Source organism: Solanum verrucosum, unplaced genomic scaffold (assembly GCF_900185275.1).
Source record: "Solanum verrucosum unplaced genomic scaffold, falcon-dt-bn FXZP01000229.1, whole genome shotgun sequence".
In the NCBI taxonomy this organism is placed as follows: Eukaryota; Viridiplantae; Streptophyta; class Magnoliopsida; order Solanales; family Solanaceae; genus Solanum; species Solanum verrucosum.
In genome coordinates, this window is record NW_026020011.1 from 5,743,936 (window position 1) to 5,766,817 (window position 22,882).

A 22,882-nucleotide genomic window follows, 5' to 3' on the forward strand; every position below is an offset into this window, starting at 1 on the left:
CATCACGATTAATTATTCGTGCCCATGCATAGCAGACATTGCCACTAAAGCAAGTTTTTGTAGATTCAATTTCACAACAGTATCGGTAAACATTTTTGTATCTTCACCAGTATTCCCTTCTGGAATATCAACAATATATGATTCCAAAACTATAGAATAAATTTTTCCATTTTTGTTGAATTCATTAATTGATGTTACTGATTTATAATTTGTCAATCTATGTTCACCTCCAACAACTCGAAAACTTAAAATATGTTTTTCATCATCTAATATCTCTAGACGTTCTGTACTTGTAGATGCAGGTATTCCTGACACAACTGTGACTTCTCTTATGCTGCCAACTCCGCCATCACCTGTATCGAGTGACGGAGTCAGAATTTTTACTAAGAAAGATCAAAATATAAAGAAATAAATTCACAAAGAAGTCAAGATATGTCAATATATATATATATATATATTATTTTTATTTGGGATAAAATATCCGTCAAATAAAATTACCTAGCTACGTCATAATGTAAATTTTTTGACGAAGAAGTGTTAAGTACATGTGGCTCCGCTACTTATTTTGAATTTAACTTTTTACAAAGATTGATTACCCGCTACAATTCGATTATTATATAAAAATGCAACTTTTATCGATCAGAGAAGTGCTGGTAATTTAGATAGATTCGTCGAAACAACTAAAATCACAATATAAAAATGCATTGTGAAATACTTGAAAGCTTCTTTTCTTTTAGTTCAACAAAATGGTAAACATAAAATCAAAAAGCAGAAAGAGAAATGAAAGCTTTTATTTTGATTAAATTAAACAAATTAAAAACGAACTTTTGATATTATTAATAAAAGATAATTCAAGTATATTATCACTACGACATTTTTGGACAAATTTTATGTGTTTAATTTGAACAAGGAAAATGAATAATATTCATATGTGAGATATTTTTTTTCATCGAGAAGATCAATAGTAGTATTTACTTTAACCACTAGAACAAGTCTAGGTATATTGAAGTATAGTGTACGTGACAAAATAATCACTTATAATAATATATGTGTTGTACTAATGTCAATTTAAACTTTTAGATGAAGTAATTACACACCTGACACGATCCTGCAACTTTTGATGAAGTGCTTATACTTCTCGGGATTATCAAAACGACGGACGAATGGCCACACAACATCGACAGGCGCGTCTATGCGCTGTGTCACAAGAGAAGTACAAGTGTTTGGTAAATCCTCAAAGGTATGGTAATTTCGAATCAAGGGCTCCAATTCTGCAAATTCTTCTTGTGTTAGCCCTTGTGGAACTAATAATTGGCCATCACCATCCATTTAAGGAACACGGGAAAGAATCGACGAGGTGAGTGTTCTTGAAGAGAAAAAAAATCACAAATTTAATTGATTGAAAATGGAGAAAAAAATGCCAAATTGTTTTATCCTTCTTTTGGTTTTTGGGAGATAGGAAGAGAAGTTATAGGCTTTCTTTTTGTGAGAGGGAAAATACATGTGGGCATGGGTTGTTTGGCTTTATTTATAAGAGTTTCGTAGGCAGTTTCGTGCATGAAGCAAGCGTAATTTTATAGGTGAAATAATAATAATTAACCGACTTTATGATAATTAATATTAATTGAGTGATTTTTATGTCACAAATAAAGTTTGGTGACTTTCTGAGATAATAATTATTATCGAGTAACTATTTAAAAAATTAATTCGATTTTTAAATTTTTAATCAGAAACTTCGAGTTTATACAATATGGATTGGATATAATTTGCTGGTAAAGTACATTTTTTAAAATTAATTGAGCTTTTATATATGCGGCGTAAATTTAAATTATATTAAAATACGAAACAAATATCGATTATCGAGGAAAAAAAAAAAGAAAAAACAGCAAACATAGCAAAGCTGTATATTCGAGGATCATGTGACAAAGTTTAACACATTCGCATGATCAAAACTCAACTTTGCAGCATTCAACCCTACCCACAACTTTTTCTTGGACCGTTATTTGGTACGTGAGATAAGGATAATAATTTTGAAATAAATTAATTTTATTTCATATTTAATTTGAGATATTAGGAAAATCGGAGATTTATATCTCACTATTTGTATTGAAATAGTGGTATTACTATCTCATATAGAAGGTGAGATAAAATAATCTCATGAATATTCTTGCTTATCTCATCGCGCAGACCAACTAGAGTTCTAGGTTAGGACTTGGAGACATATGTGAAACTATGATGTTAGGGGTGTCAAATTAGCAAGTTAGGTTGAATTTGGACAGATCAAAATGGTCGAGTAATGTTGCACCAATCAAAGATATAGGTTAGAACCTTTCAAAAATGATATTGCATCCATATTTGATCCTCCAAGTATAAGGAGTAGCTATTTTGGAAGATTTGACACATACTCCGTGGTATTTTTGAGGAGTCTTAGAAATTTCTTGTTATTTTTCAATGAATTGGAATTTTGTTTCTACAATATTCAAGTTCATGTTTCTTTCTTCACTTCATAGTTCAAACATGCTCTCTTTTCTCTAACTTAAGAAAGCTTATGTATACAAGAACACATACACTAGGAAGAATCACGAGTATGGCTCAGTGGTCAATAAAAGAACCACTAAGTCTCCGATTCAAAGTTCAAAATTTAGCGAAGGCAAAATATTAATAGGTGATTTCTTTCCATCTATCCAAGTTTCGGTGGACAAAATTAATAACAAGGGGTACTTGCTGGACATCAATACCACGAGCAAGGAGATCGGTTATTATTGTACTACATACTTTTCTATTACTAAATTTTATTAATATTCAAATCAACCTAATAAATATATGCACATAATTATTATTGTACTACATTTTTGGTAGAATTTATTGTACTACATACTTTTCTATTACTAAATTTTAACTTATTATCATCTAATCATATTTTAATATAAAAGTCATAAATTATCCTCACTCTCACCCCTCCGCCCTCTCAAATAAAGGCGAACATAAAGTATTAGTATCAGATTCATCCAAATCTAGTATTTTTACATACATATATATATTTTTGCATAAAAATTCATGACGAATACAATAACTACCAAATATGAGTTTATAACTTTAAAAACATCTTAATTCAACATAAAAAATCTTTTAAAATAAATTTATAAAATTTAAATTTTAAAATTTATAAGTACTTGGAACAAATGAAGGAAAAACTAAGAAGAGAGACTTTGACGCTTGCTTTGCCTATACTTCACAAATTTTCATACTCCTTTTGTATTAACCAAGTTACTCTACTTTATTTGTTTTATTTATTCTTTCCTTATCAATTTGTTAAAAAAAAGTTGGCATTTTTCTATATTTAAGAGTTATTTTATTTTATTATTTATAATTTATTTAATCATTTGTTGTTTGGTAATTAATGGCTCGATTGATAATTGGTTTTAACTATCATATTTGATATTTGACTTGATTAATCTATTACATAAATACTGAAGTATGTACAAAAAAAAACTTATCTATTTTTATTTTATTTTAGGATATTAAAACTAAAAATTTATAATTGAAAGCGAAAAGATTATATTTATTTCATCAAATGCTAAGGTGTTAGACAAACACTTTTTTCTTTGTTAGAATGGATGGGCGTAGTTGATCGATCGAACTACGATGATTGGAATGAAGACAGACAGACTTCCGTGCGAAAGACAGAACGACAAAAATTCTTCAATCATGGTGTTGGCATCAATTTATGTGCACAACAACTAGTTTTTATAAGATATTTGCTATAACTTATCAATATACACGAATATGTTTGCCTACAAACAACATATTTAGTATAATTTTACATAATGAGGTCGGTAAAGATAGAAAGTACATAAATTTTACTCACATTTCATTTCGATAGAACGCAACACATATCAAGTAACATACATAAGTATCTATAACAAGTACTAGAAAAAGCATTACATAACAAAGTAATGTAGTAATTAAAACATAATCAGATGCAATATAATATAAATCACAACTCACAAAACTACTAATAATATTGATACTAAGAAGAAATAGGTACAAACCGTCAAACCACCCCGAACCTTAATTGTAAGAAAGTAAGACAACACTTAATTATCTACAAAATCTTTTATTGAGATGGACTAATTCCTATGTTACTCTAGCTCTCTAAATATTTCAGAATCTATATAACATGTATTTTTTTAAAATCCGAGTAGCATGAACGAATTTTAAAAGTCCATCAATATAAATCAATCATAAAAAACATAATGTAACGCATATCTAAGTAACATATAATACATATAACAAGTACTAGAGAACACATCATATAACAAAATAATACATTTATTAAAACACAATGGAAAGTAACATAAATCACAACTCACAAAACTGCTAATACTATTGGTACAAAGGCGAAACATGTATAGAACGTTAAACTACTACCAAGTCTAATTCGTAAAAAAATAAGACAGTACTTAACTATCGCCCGTTTGAATTGACTTAAAAAAAAGTAGTTTTTAAATAAAAAATAGTTAAAAAATAAAAAAGTAGGGAGAGATCTACTTTTGATTTCTGACTTATTTTAAGTCATTTTTTACCTTGTCAAACACTTCGTAACTTATTTTAAGTTATTTTTTATATTTGTCAAACACTTTAGAAGTAAAAAACTTATTTAAAAGTAGATTTGACCAACTTTTAAGTCAATCCAAACGGGCTCAATCTTCTATTGAGATTGACAAGTTCCTATGTTATTCAAAGTTTACAAAATATTCTGACATCTATATGATACGCATCTCGATAATATTTTTGAAAAATCTGAGCGAGCATAATAGAATTCACCGAATCCACCGACATTAGTCAAACACCTTTGTGAAACGACAGAAATATAAATTCTATTTTTCTTCTGCCAAATCTAAGCTCATTTTTTCTCTCCAAAAATGGCTGACAGAGTTCACCCTTCAGCTAAGCCAAATGGCAATGCCACCAATATTGCCGCTGGGGCTGGCGTCAATCCCAAAGCCGCCGCAAAACCGCCGCAATTTCCTCCTCCGGCGGCGAAGAACCAAATGTACAATCCGAATCGCATCCCTTACCGACCAACTCCAACTGCCTACCACCGACACAACCGCCGCCGTTGCACCTGCCGTCGGTGCTTCTGCTTCTGCTGTTTCTGGTCACTCCTCCTCATCTGCACCGTCCTCCTCCTCGCCGCAATCGCCGGCGCCGGTTTCTACTTCCTATTCCGCCCAAAACCTCCGGCATTCTCCGTCTCCTCACTCAAAATCATCCAATTCAAACTCACTACTACCTCCGACGACACTACACACCTCACCGTTAAGCTCAATCTCACACTCTCCACTAAAAACCCTAACAAAAAGCTGATTTACAACTACGATCCTATTTCCTTAACCGTGAACTCGAATTCAGTTCTACTAGCTAATGGATCGTTCACAGGATTCAGCAGCGGTCCAAATAACATCACGATCATTCACTCAACTCTATCAATGGCGTCTCAAGTGCTCGATGCGGATTCAATTTCATCTTTGAAATCAGATCTGAGGAGAAAAAATGGATTACCGATGAAGATCTTGTTGGATACAATGGTGTTGGCGAAAATGGATAAACTGAAAAGTAAGGAAGTCGGGATCAGAGTTACTTGTGACGGAATCCATGGAAGAATTCCGACGGGGAAAACTCCGGCGGTGGCTTCAACTACAAATGCTAAATGTAAGGCTGATTTACGCATGAAGATCTTAAAATGGACCTTCTAATTCATTTTTTAGGGTGAGTGAAGGGTGAAAAACGCACCTAAATTATCTCGGTGAATTATTTATTGGGTGTGGAAGTTTTTTTTATCTGAAGTATGATCAAATATTTATCGAATCACACGTTAATCATAATGCATTCACTTTTTTCTACCTTAACACCGTAAAAACTCAGGTAGAAAATGTGAATAGTTATAGTTGATGTATGTTTTGATAAATAATTGGTAATAATTCAGGTAGAAAAAGTAAACACGTGATAATTTGGATAGAAAATTCAAAAAATTGAGATAGTTAAATGTAGTTTTTGATTCTTAACTCTTTTTTCGTTGTTTTTATTTTTATTTATCAATTATTTGCTTGATTTTTGCAATTTATTCATAATATTATACTATTATGTAGTAGAGATAAGGCAAATGGAGGGAGAAAATGGTGTTATGTAGATTTTTTTTGGTGAAATATAGAGTTTGATATAATTTTAATGTACCAAAAAGCAAACAAAAAAAAAAGAGTTTGATATATTCTTAATAATTCTTCTTTGATGTGACTTAATAATTATATTTATGTAAATTTGTATTATGTTTCCCAAGTATTGATTTTATTCTTGTTATTTTTTTTTGTATTCTTAGACTTTTATTATTGTTTCTTTAGCCTTGGTTATTCGTTTTGTCTTCTTGTTATTTCAGCTTGTTGGTATTGCATTCTTTAAATCAAGAGTCTATCTCAAAAATCTTTATCTTCTTAAGGTATACGTAAGATTAACATACACTCTAACATTTCCAAACTCTAATTATGGGATACATTAGATTTGTTGATGATATAGTACAATTATATATAATTATCTTATTATAATAAGATACTTTGTTATCAATCTGACAATAATAATTCGTAAGTACTAAAAAAATTACTCTCTAGATAATTTCATTGTAGATCTCAATCAAGTCTTAATTATTTCCTCATTTACACATAGCTTTGTATTTAATAGGCAAATTCAAAATTTAAAATTTCTGCCACAAAAGCCCCAACCAATTTATGTTATCGAGTTTATATAGTTTATTATATGTATGTATTTAGTGAATTTTTTTAACACATATACGATTGAGTTATGTTGAATTCATACGTCGTATATTTGCATTTACATGCATCACTCAAAAACATTATAATAGCATTGGAGCAAGTTTGAATGGAGTGGAGTCAATTATGAGAAATTCATATCATCAACTCAAACACAACATTGAGTATAGGCATTGTTAAGAGTTGTTGCATAGATGAGATTTCTCCATTTTTATTCAGAGACATATTACCTTCTTTACAAGAGAAGGATCTACCCAAACACAACATAAGTTGTTGCATGGACATTTTTATTTAGAAACGTATTACCTTCTTTAAAAGGGAGAGTCTACCCAGCATGAATCTTGATTGGTTAGACAAGTTTTACCTTCTCGATTAGGGGACCTTACATGCATGAATCTTAGTTGGTTGATCTCAATTAAAGGACCTACCCAACATGAATCCTTGTTGGTTGGGCAAATCTTGAAGGACCTACACGACATGAAGTCTAATTGATTGATTAGGCAAGAAACAACGATTTGAAGAAGTTTTTACCTTTCATATTAAAGGATCTACCTAGTATGAATCCTAATTAGTTGAGCAAGTTTTACTTTCTATATTAGAGGATCTACTTGATCAAAGGAATATCATGTAGACTTTTTAGAGGGAGAATCACTCCACGCGGAACCTCCCATGTGAGGTCGAGTAATGGTCAACAATTCAAGCAAGAAATGTTGAAAAACAACTAACAAGTCGTAACAAAAAAATGGGTATGTTCAAATTTTTGGACCCTACATGAAGCAAGGATTTCAAACCTTTCCAAAAGTGATAGGTATGTGCAAGTTTCATACGACTAGCTGGAGTGACACAAGATCTACCTCGACTTAGGTATAGATATTAATTCATCCACACAACAATTTGCTTCTCGTATTTCTCGATTAGAGAGCCTACTCAGCATGAATCATGATTAGTTGGACAAATCTTGGAGGACCTACCCTACATGAATCTTGATTGATTGGGCAAGAAATAGTGGGGCATAAATATGGCACCAACATTAGAAAATAGAACTAAAAGCCTAACGTCCATAGAAAAATAGTTCAAATAAACAAAATTCAAACAACCAAATCCAAAGTTATTTGGACACTTCCAAAAACAAAATAACAAAAACCAGACAAAATTTGCAGTTGTTCACTCTGAATAAATATATTAGACTACTTCCAGTAGGAAAGGAACAATTCCCCTCACAGAGCCAAAATCACCTCAAAGGAGATCAGCAACATTGGCTGGGAGCTCCTCGATTACGACGTTGTAAAACTTTTGAATGTCAAAAAGCATCCTTTCGTCATCCTTGGTAACAAAGTTGATTGCAACACCCTTCCTTCCAAATCGTCCACTACGACCAATACGATGCAGATAGTTTTCTGGTTGAGTAGGCAGATCGTAGTTAATAACAAGGGAGACTTGTTGGACATCAATACCACGAGCAAGGAGATCGGTTGTGATAAGCACACGAGATGAGCCAGATCGGAACTCCCTCATAATGATATCTCTAGTGTTCTGATCCATGTCTCCGTGAGTTGCAGATACTGTGTGATCACGGCCACGCATTTTATCAGTGAGCCAATCAACCTTTCGCCTGGTGTTAACAAAGATGACACTCTGGGTGATGGCCAAGGTCTCGTAAAGATCACAGAGTGTTTCGAGCTTCCACTCTTCCTTATCGACGTTGACATAGAATTGCTTAATACCTTCAAGAGTGAGCTCATCACGCTTCACAAGAATTCTCACAGGCTTGTTCATGAACTTTCTAGTAATCTCAAGAGCCTCTGGTGGCATAGTGGCAGAGAAAACACCCACTTGGATTTTTGGTGGCAAAAGCTGGAATATATCATAAATCTGGAAAATAGAAATTGTGTCAACGGAACAGGCCAAATCATAAAAACAAAGAAGGGAAAGACCAGCAGTTGCTAAAGGACGTTAGAAAACATCAAGGCTGCAATTGGGGGGTATTCACCAACAAGCGGATCACTAACCAGCATATATTTTCAAGCCAATTGAACGTTATAAAAGAAAGAGTAAGACCTACACATTTGAAATCAATGCAGACTTGGCCACAAGGATGAATCTTGGGCCTCTTAAGACCAGACATATCCTCAAAATGAGTGGATCGTTGATATGCAGAGGATTTCATATGTGCACTCATTTATGATTTGACAAGATTAAACATGTTCACATTTGACAGAGAATATAAATAGCACAAAAATAAAACACCACTTCAAACAAGTTGCCAGAGATAATTTTCTCATGTCTTGCGCAAACCTTGAAGTGTCCTGGACAATAGGCACCTGACTACGATGATTGAAATGTGGCAGAAGGGAAACAAGTAGATCTAAAATTTCATGGAAGATAAATTATCCCAGAAGACTTAATGATAATAAAACACAATGAAAGCAGAAGATTCATACAGCAATATCTATCAACTAGCTGAGAGTCAAAATTAGTTGTTTTATTAACATCCGATCTAGTGTTTGGGACTAGTTAAAGATGAGATATGAGACTTAAGACCTTTGAATTCTAGAGAGTCCATATAACTGAGAAGAAGTTGATTGTTTCTCATATTACTAACAAATCAGCCATCACTTTATTAGTTCGCCAACAACTCATAAGTAAACACATTTAAAAAGTAATCCAGTTTACTTTATCAAAAAAGGGAAGGTTAATTATAATTCAGAAGTGATGAAAAGTCAGGCAATAATCCACTTCTAATGTGTTAACCTTCGAACACAGAAACATAACAGAGTAAAACAAATAAAAAGGCACATCCTGCATTGAACTAACAGAATAAAACGGCAAAAATTTAAGTAAAAGGGAGACCTGATCCTTGAAACCTCTGGAGAGCATTTCATCAGCTTCATCCAAAACAAACATCTTGATGTGGTCGGGGCGAAGAGACTGTCTGCGCAACATGTCAAAGACACGGCCTGGAGTACCAACCACTACATGAACACCACTCTGAAGGATACGCTGATCTTCACGGACACTGGTACCCCCAACACAAGCATGAACCTTCACGCCCAGATAGTCACCGAGTGCACGCATAACCTTCTCAATCTGTTGTGCCAGCTCACGGGTTGGTGCAAGAACAAGAGCCTGACATTCAACTAAACTGTAATCAAGTTGCTGGAGAACTCCAGAGCAGAAAGTTGCTGTCTTTCCAGTTCCAGATTGTGCCTGCTGGATAACATCAAGGCCCTTGCAAAAGGGAACGATGCCCCTTTGCTGAATAGCTGATGGCTTCTCAAAACCTTCAAGAAATTCAAAACACTGTTCAGTGCCTGTAAAATCTGAGAACGGAGGAAAGGAAACCAGAATTATAAGGAGATGTCAATTTACCATAGGCATAGATGCCTCTCAGAAGGTTTTCTTGCAAACCCATGGCATCAAAACTGTCATAAACCTCATCATATGATGTGAAAAATTCTTGTTGTTCAGTACCAAGTCTGTTTTTGGCATATCAAACAACCACAAAAGTCAATCAAATCAATGGCAAAGGCTAGAGGCAAAATATCAGCAGAAAGTGATGATCAATAACCTCAGTACAGGAGGGAGAAGAGATAACTTACAGCTCCGTCATTTTCGCATCGAATTGACGAGCATCAAACTGAGAACCTTCTGGTGCAGAGCCTGCCATACTGCAGGAATTTAACAAAAAAACAGATAAATCAATTAATTATGCCTCAATCTCAAACTAGTTCTGGTATACTGGTGTAAGCAAATTTTAGTTTTCTTTTAAGATTACTTTTTTCAATTAGTGAATAACAGATCTTATCAGAAGATTTTGTAGATGATAAAAAGTGAAGGTTGAAGCTTAACTCCGTGACATATAAAAAAGTTTATTCACCAAGTACCAATAACTACTTATCAAAACTAGAATTCTCAAATAAAAAATAACAAATCTTATCACAACAAGGGAAGGTCAAAACATAACTCCATGGCATATAAGATATAACAAAAGGTAGTTTAAGGCCCAAAACACTTCACAAATAAAATTTATTCACCACATATCAATAACATTATCTGTTCTTCCTTTATTCATGAGGGCATGCACAAGAGACAATATACATCATTTCTCCTTTTTCTTTTTCTTTCCTGAAGAAGTAAAAGGAGCAGAAAGCAGATAGAAATAACTGTTTGACTACTTGCCATACAGCTCAACCCTATTTCTATAGCTACTTGACACAGGGTCAAGGTGACAACGGACGAGAATGAGTAAGTGTTGGAGGAGATGCTAAAACAGACATACAAATCAAAACCAACTGAAAATAGTGAAGAGCAAGCACGTGAACCCCACAAAACCCAACTGTCTGAAAAAATCACTACTTGCCGCAGATGAATCATCAAAAACTCAAACACCATCTAAACTAAAACAAACATATACAGATCAGATACAATCCAAACTATAGAAGAGCAAAAAAAGGTCGAACTCCACAATACCAAATTGTCTGAAAATCACTACTTTATGCCGATGAAACATCAAAAACTCAAAACACCATATTTCTGATGGTGAAGGAAGAAATTATGAAAACACATAAAAATCAAAACCAACCCAAATTAATCAAGACCAAGAACGTTGAACTACACAAAACCCAACTGCAGAAAATCACTACTTTAAACTCAAAGACCATTATTTAAACAACATATACAAATCAAAACCAACCCAAATTAGTGAAGAGCAAGAACGTTGAACCTCACAAAACCAAACTGTTTGAAAAAAAAAATTACTTTACACCAATAAAACATCCAAAACTCAAACACCATCTAAACTAAACAAACATATAGAAATCAAAACCAACCCAAATTAGTGAAGAGCCACAAAACCCAACTGTAGAAAAATCAGTACTTTACGGCAATGAAACATCAAAAACTCAAACACCATCTAATCTAAAACAAACATATAAATCAAAACCACCCCAAATTAGCGAAGAGCAAGACCATCGAACCCCACAAACTATCTTTAAAAAAAAAACTACTTTATACCAATGAATCATCAAAACCTCAAACACCAAACTAAAACAAACACAAACAGATACAAATCAAAACCAACCCAAATTAGTTAAAGAGCAAGAATATCAAACCGCACAATACCAAACTGTCTGAAAAAATTCCCAACTTCACATCAATGAATCATCAAAACCTCAAACACCATCTAAACTAAAACAAACACAAACAGATACAAATAAAAACCAACCCAAATTAGTTAAGAGCAAGAACATCAAACCCACAATACCCAACTGTCTGAAAAATCATTACTTTATGAATCATCAAAAACTCAAACACCATCTTAACTAAAACAAACATACACAAATCAAACCCAACCCAAATTAGTAAAAACCAACAACATCCAACCCCCTAAAACTCAACTGTAAAAAAATCACAACTTTACACCAATGAATCATCAAAAACTCAAACACCATCTAAACTAAAACAAACATATACATATCAAAACCAACCCAAATTAGTGAAGACCAAGAACATCAAACCCCACAATACCAAACTGTCTGAAGAAATCACTGTTTTACGCCAATCAAAACATCAAAACTCAAGCACCGTACAAATCAAAACCAACCCAAATAAGTAAAAACCACAAAACCCAACAGCATAAAAATCACACTTTACTTTATGAATCATCAAGAACTCAAATACCATCTAAACTAAAACAAACATACACAAATCAAAACCAAACCAAATAAGTAAAAACTAAGAACATCCAACCCCACAAAACCCAACAGCATAAAAATCACAACTTTACTTTATAAATCATCAAAAACTCAAACACCATCTAAACTAAAACAAAAACACACAAATCAAAACCAACCCAAATTAGTAAAAAACCAAGAACATCCAACCCCACAAACCCCAACTGCAAAAAGATCACAACTTTACCTATGAATCTTCAAAAACTCAAACACCCATTTAAACTAAACCAAACAGATACAAGAATCCAGCAAAATACACAAAAAATAACCACACACAAAACAAAAAACCAAAAAAAGTTCAGCAAAAAGAAGAGAGTTACCTTATAGCTAATAAGAAGATTGTTAAAGAGAGATCTGAAGATTTGAGAAAAAGGGGATTTTTGAGAATTAGGGTTTGTAAAGACTGCAGCTTTTTTCCAAAAACTCCTCGGATCTACGCCGCGGAGTTCAGGAAGACAATATGTGTGAGAGAGTTTTTATGATTGTGTTATGTTTTGTCTTTTTATGTTTCCAAATCCTTATGTAAATTGAGTTGGGAAAAAAAAAAAGGAAAAAGTTTCAAAAATTTTCCCTTAACCTAATATAATTTGGTGATAAGTTTAAAATAGTTTCATAATTTATTAAATATTTTTGGTCTTTATTAAATATTTGTCAAATTTTTATTATTAAATTTAATTAATATTGTGAAAGTAGAAAATATTAAATGGGAACTCATATGGTTTCGTAATTTAGGAGTAATTATCGTTATTTTTTTGCTTTTTCGTTTTTATGTTGCAATATCTAAGACTTTGACGGGGATTTTTGGTATTTATGGTTAATAAAAAAAATCATAATTAAATTTAATAATTAGGTTTTTGGTAAATATTATTTGATGGAGGTTGAAAAATTTACTCATTTTTTGACAAGAGGAAAAGGACAAATATACCCCTGAATTATCGTAAATGGTATGCAGATACCCTCCGTCATACTTTTGAGACATTGGTGCCCCTGCCGTCCAAAAACTAGAGCATATATACCCTTTATACTAACGTACATGCACGTGTCATAATCTTATCCAACGATCCGACATTTATTAAATATCAGATCGACGGATAAGATTGTGTCACATGTCCCTATTTAGTCATTCGTTAGAGTGAAGGGCATATATGCTCTAATTTTTGGACGACAGGAGCACCAATGTCCTAAAAGTATGACAGAGGGTATCTGCATACCATTTACGATAGTTCAGGGATATATTTGTCCTTTCACCCTTTTGACAATTTAAAAGGACTGAAACTGCTCAAGTGATACATATGGGACTATTTTGAACTTAATATTAAAGACAATGGACTATTTTTGTCATTATCTTGAAATAAGACATTTATAATTTTCACCATCCCCTTCATTCTACGATGACCCCTACCGGGGCTTACTTCTTTGAGATGTGCTCACGGCCTAGCTGGCCTGACAATGATAGTAGAAATTTTCTCGTTTTCTAATCAGAAATTTAATTGAATATGAGATTTACTTTATCATGAGCGATATATCTAAACTACTAAAGAAAATGAATATTGAGAACTATTGTACGATTTAAGTTTGTGAGTTTCAGTAGCCCCTCACTTGTCACATACTACAATTAATTAATGATACCTAGTTCATAGTTTTATTATATGTACTTATTTAGGTGAAATTTCCATTCATATATAATTGAGTTATATTGAATTCATACATTGTACGTTTACCTCTACATGTATCAGTCCCAAGTATTATAATAGTATTGGAATAAGTATGAATAGCGTGGATTTATATTATCAACCCCAACTAATTGAAATTTGAAACTTAACTGATATAATCTGACCATAATAGCTCAACATGAACAATTGAGAAGGTCATATAGATGGCCATGTCATCATACTAACATCAATAAAACACTGTCTATGAGATTTTTTTTTTTTTTTGCTCATAGATATGTTACCTTCTTTATAAGAGGGTTTATCTGACATGAATCCTCCTTCCTTCGTTTAGTTGCAACGGCTGCAGACGCAGGAAGCAGTTTCTCTATGGCAAATTGGAAACGTCGAAGTAGGATGTGGCTTATTAATAGGAAGATAAGGCGTTAGCGGACCGACTTGGCATGAATCCTGATAGATTGGACAAATTTTAGCTTCTCAATTAGATGACCTACCCAACATGAATCTTAATTGATTGATTTCAATTAGAGGATCTATCCAACAAGAATCCTTGTTGGTTAGGCAAATATTAGAGGACCTACTCAAATCTGAATCTTTATTGATTGGGTAAGAAACAATAGTTGTTAGATGTTTCACCTTCTATGTTAAAGAATGTAACCACAGTCTGGAGTACAAATATGAAATATAGCATCAAAATGGGAAAAACAGATATCCAACTAAAAGCTTTACCTTCCATAGGGAAAAAGATAAATTAAACAATTCAAACAATACCAAATCCAAAGTTATTTGGATGCTTTAAGATATAAAATGACAAACCAAACAAAATTTGCAAAAGTTGACTCTAGAAGTTTCATTTGAATCAGGAAAGTAACTGGTGCTGTGGCAAACCATGGTACCAGCATTTCCTAATTCCAAGTCTAGTACAAACTGAAACTAAATCTAAGAAAAAATATACCAAAATCGCCTTAAAGGAGATCAGCAACATTGGCTGGGAGCTCCTCAATTACGACGTTGTAAAACTTCTGTATGTCAAAAAGCATCCTTTCGTCATCCTTGGTGACAAAGTTGATAGCAACACCCTTCCTTCCAAATCGTCCACTACGACCAATACGATGCAGGTAGTTTTCTGGTTGAGTTGGCAGGTCGTAGTTAATAACAAGAGAGACTTGTTGGACATCAATACCACGAGCAAGGAGATCGGTTGTGATAAGCACACGAGATGAGCCAGATCGGAACTCCCTCATAATGATATCTCTAGTGTTCTGATCCATGTCTCCGTGAGTTGCAGATACTGTGTGATCACGGCCACGCATTTTATCAGTGAGCCAGTCAACCTTTCGCCTAGTGTTAACAAAGATGACGCTCTGGGTGATGGCCAAGGTCTCGTAAAGATCACAAAGTGTTTCGAGCTTCCACTCTTCCTTATCGACATTGACATAAAACTGCTTAATACCTTCAAGAGTGAGCTCATCACGCTTCACGAGAATTCTCACGGGCTTGTTCATGAACTTTCTAGTAATCTCAAGAGCCTCTGGTGGCATAGTGGCAGAGAAAACACCCACTTGGATTTTTGGTGGCAAAAGCTGGAATATATCATAAATCTGGAAAATAATAATTGTGTCATGGGACAAGCTAAATCATCAAAACAAAGGAGGAAAAGACCACCAAGATGTGGCACCAATTGTTGAAGGAGGTTAGAGCACATCAAAGCTACAATTTGGGGGGAGGGGGGTTCACCAACAAGCTGATCAATAACCGGCATATATTGTCAAGCAAATTGAAAATTATAAAAGAAAGAGAGACCTACACATCTTGAAAGCAATGCACTTGACCATGAGGGTGAATGTTGGGCCTCTTAAGACCAAACATATCCACAAAATTAGTGTCGTGTCTATGCAAAGGATTACGGATGTGCACTCATATGTGATTTGACAATATTCGACATGATCACATTTGACAGAGAATATAAATATTACACATATAAGATAACATCAAAAAAGGGCTTATCTGACTTTCAAATGATCTTGATCTATAAGCACAGGACTATGATGATTGAACAGTAGCAACGAAAAAGGTAAACCTCAAATATCATGGAAGACTAAATATCACAGAAGACTTACGATCTCTAGAAACAAATGCAAACTTCAGTAAGAATAAATAACAACGAAAGCAATTTATCCATATAGCAATGCCAACTAGTTGAGAGTCAACACTTAATTGTTGCCGCCCTTGCATTTGATCTAGTAGTGTTGGAGATCTTGTACTAGTTATAGAGATAAGCTGTGAGACTTGAGGAACTTTGAAGTTTAGAGAACCTCTTAACTTGTTTTAGATTTCAGATTATTTAGCTTAGGCCTGAAAGGGTCGGATTTCAAGCTGGATAAAGATAATCCATAGAGCTGAACTCTAGTTTAGGACTGAGGAATTGTTGATTGATAATTTGAGGGAGAAATATATCACTAACAAATTAGCCCTAGCTTTATTAGTTCACTATCAACTACATACACACATTTAAAATTGAATTCTGCTTCACATAATAAAAAATAGAAAGGGTGAATTCTTTTATTTTGTTGATAAAATGAGATAATAATCTCCACTTCTAGATTGTTAAATGTTAATTAACCTTCGAACACAGAAACATCATTTAGTGACAGAAAATAAAGGCAAATCCTGCTCTGAACTAAGAAATAAACTGCAAAAATTTAAGTAAAAGGGCAACCTGATCCTTGAAACCTCTAGAGAGCATTTCGTCAGCTTCATCCAAAACAAACATCTTGATGTGGTCGGGGCGAAGAGACTGCCTGCGCAACATGTCAAAGACACGGCCTGGAGTACCAACCACAACATGAACACCGCTCTGAAGGATGCGCTGATCCTCACGGACACTGGTACCGCCAACACAAGCATGAACCTTCACACCGAGGTAGTCACCAAGTGCTCTCATAACTTTCTCAATCTGTTGTGCAAGCTCGCGGGTTGGTGCAAGAACCAGAGCCTGACACTCAACTAAACTGTAATCAAGCTGCTGGAGAATTCCAGAGCAGAAAGTTGCCGTCTTTCCAGTACCAGATTGTGCCTGCTGGATAACATCAAGGCCCTTGCAAAAAGGAACAATGCCCCTTTGCTGAATAGCAGATGGCTTCTCAAAACCTTAAAGAAATTCACAACACTGTTCAGTGCCCTGTAAAATTTAGAATGGAGGAAAGGAAACCAGAATTAGGAGGAGATGTCAATTTACCATACGCATAGATGCCCCTCAGCAGATTTTCCTGCAAACCCATGGCATCAAAACTGTCGTGAACCTCATCATATGATGTGAAGAATTCCTGTTGTTCAGTACCAAGCCTGTTTTTGGCATATCAAACAATCACAAAAGTCAATCAAATCAATGGCTAAGGCTAGACGCCAAATATCAGCAGAAAGTGATAAATCAATAAATTGGAAAAAAAGAGGGAGGGGGGGGGGGGGGGGGATGGGGAGACAAGGATGCTTTCCAGCCAGATTAACATGACCTCAATATATGATGGAAAGAGATAACTTACAGCTCTGTCATTTTCGCATCAAATTGACGAGCATCAAACTGAGAACCTTCTGCTGCCATGACTGCAGGAATTTTTAAATAATTAATTAATTAACTGCACCTCAATCTCAAAATAGTTTTGGGATACTGGTATAAGCAAAAATTTAATTTATTCGAAACTAAAATTTTCTATTAACAAATCATAAATCTTATCAGTCATATGGCAATTCATTGAACATTTTGTAGATGATAAAAAGTGAAGGTCAAAGCTTAACTCTGTGAATAGGTAAGTTAGTTAAGACCCAAAACACTTCAACAAAGTCACACATAAAATTTGTTTCATCAAGTATAAATAGCATTATCCATTCTTTCTTCAATTATTATAGATGTCATAAACAAGAATCAAGACGCATCCTCTCTCCCAAAACAACAGTAAGAATGTCAACAGCACAGGGCACATTGAGTAATTATAGTCTCCTCGTCTACCTCCCAACTTATCACCCCCTCCCCCCTATTATCTTTGGAAAGCTAACCCCTTTAGCACACCACTCAGACACACATTACTAGTGGAGCTGAGATAGTGGAAAATATAAATCAAAACAACGGGAAGAATGTCAATACCACGGGGCACATCGAGGAATTATAGTCTCCTTGCCTGCCTCCCAACTTATCACCCCCTCTAATCTTTGCAAAGCTAACTCCTTTAGCACACCACTCGGACACATTATTAATGGAGCTGAGATAGTGGAAAATATATGTCAAAACATCAGGAAGAATGTCAACAACACAGGGAACATCGAGGAATTATAGTCTCCCTGCCTGCATGACTCCCAAGTCACCACCCCCTCTAATCTTTGAAAAGCTAACTCCTTTAGTACCACTCAGACACACATTACTCGTGGAGCTGAGATAGTGGATAATATACATCAAAACAATGGGAAGAATGCCAAATAACACAGGGCACATCGAGGAATTATAGTCTCCTCACCTGCCTACCTCCCAACTCACCACTCCCTCCAATCTTTGCAAAGCTAACTCCTTTAGCACACCACTAAGACACACATCACTCATGGAGCTGAGACAGTGGAAAATAAACATCAAAACAACAAAAAGAATGTCAACAACACAGGCACATCAAGATATTATAGTCTCCTAGCCTGCCTACCTCCCAACTCACCACTCCCTCCAATCTTTGAAAAGCTAACTTCTTTAGCACACCACTAAGACACACACCACTCATGGAGCTGAGAGAGTGGAAAATAAACATCAAAACAACAAAAGAATGTCAACAACACAGGCACATCAAGATATTATAGCCTCCTAGCCTACCTACCTCCCAACTCACCACCCCCTCTAATCTTTGTAAAGCTAACTCCTTAAGCACACCTCTAAGACACACATCACTCATGGGGCTGAGATAGCTCTAAATATACATCAAAACAACGAGAAAAATGTCAACAACACAGCTCCACAGAGCACATCGAGGAATTGCAGTCTCCTCGTCTGCATCCCAACTTACCACCCCCTCTAATCTTTACAAAGCTAACCCCTTTAGCACACCACTCATCTACAACTGCAACAGCTTGGAGGGGGTGCTATATGAATCCTTGAATACACAAAGATAAAACAAGAATCACTAGATCGCTCGTTTTCCAATCATTTAAAACAAAAAACAAAACCAACCCACATTAGAAAACAGCAAAACCATCAACACCCAACTCACCAAAACCACTACTCAACATCAATGAATCATAAAAACACAACCTTTCAATCAACCAAAAATTTACACATAAAAAATCTACAAAATACAAGAAAAATCGAAAAAAAGAGGAAGTTACAAGAATAAGAAGAGTAACCTACTTGATAACGATTTGAAGTTTGTTAAAGAAAGATCTGAAAGATTTGAGAATTAGGGTTTTCAAAGACTGCAGCTTTTTTTTCTTCTTCCAAAAAAACTCCTCGGATCTACGCCGCGGAGTTGAGGAACCACAATATCTGAAGTAGAATGAGTTTTATGAGTGGGTTTTTTTGTTCTTTTTTTAAACTTTTGGGGGGTAAAAGAATATTATAAGAAAAATTTGGGGTGTAAGTGTATTTTAGAAAATTTGGACCGCTTCAATAGGGGAATTGTATTCACTAACGTGGATTCCACAAATTGAAATTGAAAAGAAAAAAAAGGTTTATCATAAAAGATGAGATGACAATGACAATAATAATATATTTAGTGTAATTTTTAAGTAAAATTTTAAAAAAATGATATGTCTACAAATATTATGTCTATATTTAAAGACAAAAAAGTACTTTTTAAAAATAAATTACTCAACTCAAGTTAAATAATTTAAAACAGACTTGAAAAGGAAGATGAGAAGAGGGAGTGGAGAAAAAAAATGGAAAAATAGACAATGAGACTTTAAAAGTACACAAAATGAACAAATTGTCATCTTAAAAAAATTCCATTTAAAAAAACAATCAAAAATTTCAAACTCTATCAAATTTAACTCTGAAGGTCAAATTTTAATTTTTTACGTCTAAAATTTTTAACTCGTATTGAAGTTTGACTCAAGTATCATATAAGAAACTTCTTTTTTTTAAAAAAAATGTATGAAGTTTTAGTTTAAATAGTTCAGATTTTAAACTTCACAAAAATTATTAGTCACCTAACCACAATTAAACTAAGACCCATTGGTATGATGTTTGATTAAATTTTAGAACTTGACTTCCAATTTTGATAGTTCAACCTTTAAGAGCCAAAGATATGAAGGAGGAAGAAGAAAACATGCCTCATGTAATTTTTACTTTTTTTCCCCACACATACGTGGAAGTTCATTATTAGTGTTTTTGCACGGATTGTTCTTATTTTATGGTGATCTTTAATTTTTTATTTTTCTATTCATATAATACAAATTTTGTGGGTCAAAAGATATGTAATTATGACCTAATTTCTCACGGCCAAACTTTTTTTTTTTAGGAGTGTTTGCTTTGGGGTATAAGTTATGTAGTATATGTTTCACATGGCAAAACTTTTAGAGAATTTTTGCTTTTGGAGCGTAACTTTTGCCTTGAACTTAATTTATTTTGCTTTAAGACATAATTTGTATGGTTGCACTTATGCCTTGAAGCATAACTTTATTTTAACTTAGTGCATAATTTATGCCGTTAAATTTATATTCTGAGATATAACTTGTGACACTGCATTTGTGTTTTGGGGACATAAATTGTGCTTTGTACCTAATTTGTTTTACTTTAGGGCATAGCTTATGTCACTGAACTTATGTCCTAACTTGTCATTAAACTTATACAAGGCATAACTTTAACTAAACTTATACGTTGCGAATTTTTTGTCTTGCTTTTTACTATTTGGAGAATTTTTGGCTATTTTTTAAACTAACAGTTCTAAAGGATAATAATTAAAAACTATCAATTTTGAGAGGTAAAGATGAAGATTGGGCCTAATTCTGACTAGTCATCCGTCTAGACAATTTTCTATTTAGACACAAGGATTAGAATAGTAAATACTAATTCATATGGGTGGCTTACAACAAAATAATGCAACCTTTTTATAATTAAATGATTTAATAAAGTAAAAATATATATCATTAAATCATGATTAGATGTATGTGCGTATATTTCAACATATATTATTATTTATTGGTTTGATAAAAACAGTTGATACTGATAAAAAATTATAATCATAAAATTGAAAAGTAGAGTACTCATAGTATGAAAAAAAAAAGTAGACACCATAATTAATTCTCTCTTTAAGGGTTGAGAAGGATCAAAATCTATAGGATGGATAAGAAAGTTGGAAATGGTGAGAACATCAAAATTTAAACGTTATGATCATAACATAACTACATATATGAAAGAGGTCCAATTAAATACCGCTCATTCAAAAAATATATTAGGTAAATAAAATAAAATTTATGCGTAAATTAAAATTATTGTATCTCCTTAACATAAAAGAAGTTTTTAGGTATTTTATTTCTCTTGTTTAATTCCTGGTGAATAGATCATATAAAGATATTATTATCATTGTTCTAAAGCTTCCCTACGAACAAGTATATATATATATACAAATGTAAAAGCTTTGTAATAGCTAATTAGGGAGAAAGAGAACGGAAGGTGACAGATAGAGGGTGAGCACACATAGCTTCAAACATCCATATATACTATAATGTAAGAAAATACCATGTGTGCTCACTCTCTTCTGTCACCTTTCTTAATTAATTACCGCTTTTAACAGTCACTAATACTTACATTAAAATAGACTGACTACAATATTATATATTTTTTGAGATGCACTTCTTCTCCAAATCTCTAAATCGTGCTAATGCAAAATACTTTGTTCATCGAAATCCCTTTCTGTATTTAAGAAAGGAACAAAGATTATGATTTATGATTTGATTTGTGTGAGGAATTAGTGTGTGCTCTTATGGACTTTATATAGAGGATGAAAATAACCAGACAGTTCCATCATGTAAGGAATAAATATGTCTCTCTTTATGTGTATATACTTAATATTTTATGTATAATAATATAGATAGGGATCATTTATATGTGCACACTGAAGTCATGAGAGTCCAATCCAAAACTAATTTATAAATAAAAAAATATTCTTTATTTTTTAATCATTTAGTGTTTGGAATATGCATTGAAGCTCTGATTAAATTTAGATCGTGTATTGCAGGATCAATTTGGGGGTGACACTCCTAATAAGATTCTCTCTATATATATCCGAGACTCAAATCTGAAACCTCTTATTAAGGATGGAGCAGTCTCACCACTTCACCACAACTGATCAGGTTGATAACATATTCAATATTCTATAAACTCAATAGTAGTACTCTATACTCTTTGCAATGAAATTCATTTTTTAGGTGGATTGAACTAGTAAATGGATGAATTATATTATTGATTCATACTGATCATGTTTTATGGACTAATTTTATCATCTAATATAAATGTTGGGTTTAGGTGATCGCTTTGAGTTGCGTCCTCAAGCATTAATCAACCCGCTTAATTGTTATAACTTATAGACGGAATATGTAAAATTAATCTGAAAGACTAGTTTATCAAGTGAGAAAAAGGCACCTTCAACATATAAGCTCAGAAAATAACTACTCTCGAGTCTTGACA

At 33.6% G+C, this 22,882-nt stretch overlaps 3 protein-coding genes across 9 annotated transcripts in view; 1 reads left to right on the plus strand and 2 right to left on the minus strand.

Moving 5' to 3' along the window:
• LOC125820022 (abscisic acid receptor PYL2-like) lies at positions 1–1,472 on the minus strand. The gene is made up of 2 exons (XM_049499439.1): positions 1,098–1,472; positions 1–353 (listed from the first exon to the last, which is right to left on the minus strand). Exons 1-2 carry the CDS (start codon positions 1,327–1,329, stop codon positions 13–15), a joined length of 573 nt encoding a protein of 190 aa, XP_049355396.1. The 5' UTR covers positions 1,330–1,472; the 3' UTR covers positions 1–12.
• Positions 1,473–4,843: 3,371 nt separating this feature from the next.
• LOC125819970 (NDR1/HIN1-like protein 6) lies at positions 4,844–6,267 on the plus strand. Its single transcript, XM_049499378.1, has one exon. It carries the CDS (start codon positions 4,926–4,928, stop codon positions 5,757–5,759), a length of 834 nt encoding a protein of 277 aa, XP_049355335.1. The 5' UTR covers positions 4,844–4,925; the 3' UTR covers positions 5,760–6,267.
• Positions 6,268–7,915: 1,648 nt separating this feature from the next.
• LOC125820277 (eukaryotic initiation factor 4A-2) overlaps positions 7,916–22,882 on the minus strand; it is a 41,982-nt gene continuing 27,015 nt past the window's right edge. The window contains exons 1-6 of one of the 7 annotated variants that reach the window (XM_049499718.1): positions 19,607–19,741; positions 17,769–17,829; positions 17,529–17,571; positions 10,194–10,257; positions 9,675–10,105; positions 7,916–8,696 (exon numbers count right to left, since the gene is read on the minus strand). In XM_049499718.1, the coding sequence (XP_049355675.1) occupies positions 8,061–8,696; positions 9,675–10,105; positions 10,194–10,257; positions 17,529–17,571; positions 17,769–17,827 (1,233 nt within the window). In that variant the 5' untranslated portion in view covers positions 17,828–17,829; positions 19,607–19,741 and the 3' untranslated portion in view covers positions 7,916–8,060. Of the gene's footprint in view, positions 8,697–9,674; positions 10,106–10,193; positions 10,301–10,423; positions 10,493–12,876; positions 13,056–14,937; positions 15,828–16,945; positions 17,377–17,464; positions 17,572–17,768; positions 17,830–19,606; positions 19,754–22,882 lie in introns of those variants that run through there. The other 6 variants (XM_049499715.1, XM_049499717.1, XM_049499720.1 and 3 more) reach the window with 6 other exon arrangements.

Bases quoted from the DNA above. Each gene is read 5' to 3' on its own strand.
- LOC125820022 (XM_049499439.1), bottom strand. From the start codon at position 1,329: ATGGATGGTGATGGCCAATTATTAGTTCCACAAGGGCTAACACAAGAA. The intron at 354-1,097 runs GTGTGTAATTAC...CACTCGATACAG, and splicing joins AAGTTGCAGGATCGTGTCAG to GTGATGGCGGAGTTGGCAGC.
- LOC125819970 (XM_049499378.1), top strand. From the start codon at position 4,926: ATGGCTGACAGAGTTCACCCTTCAGCTAAGCCAAATGGCAATGCCACC.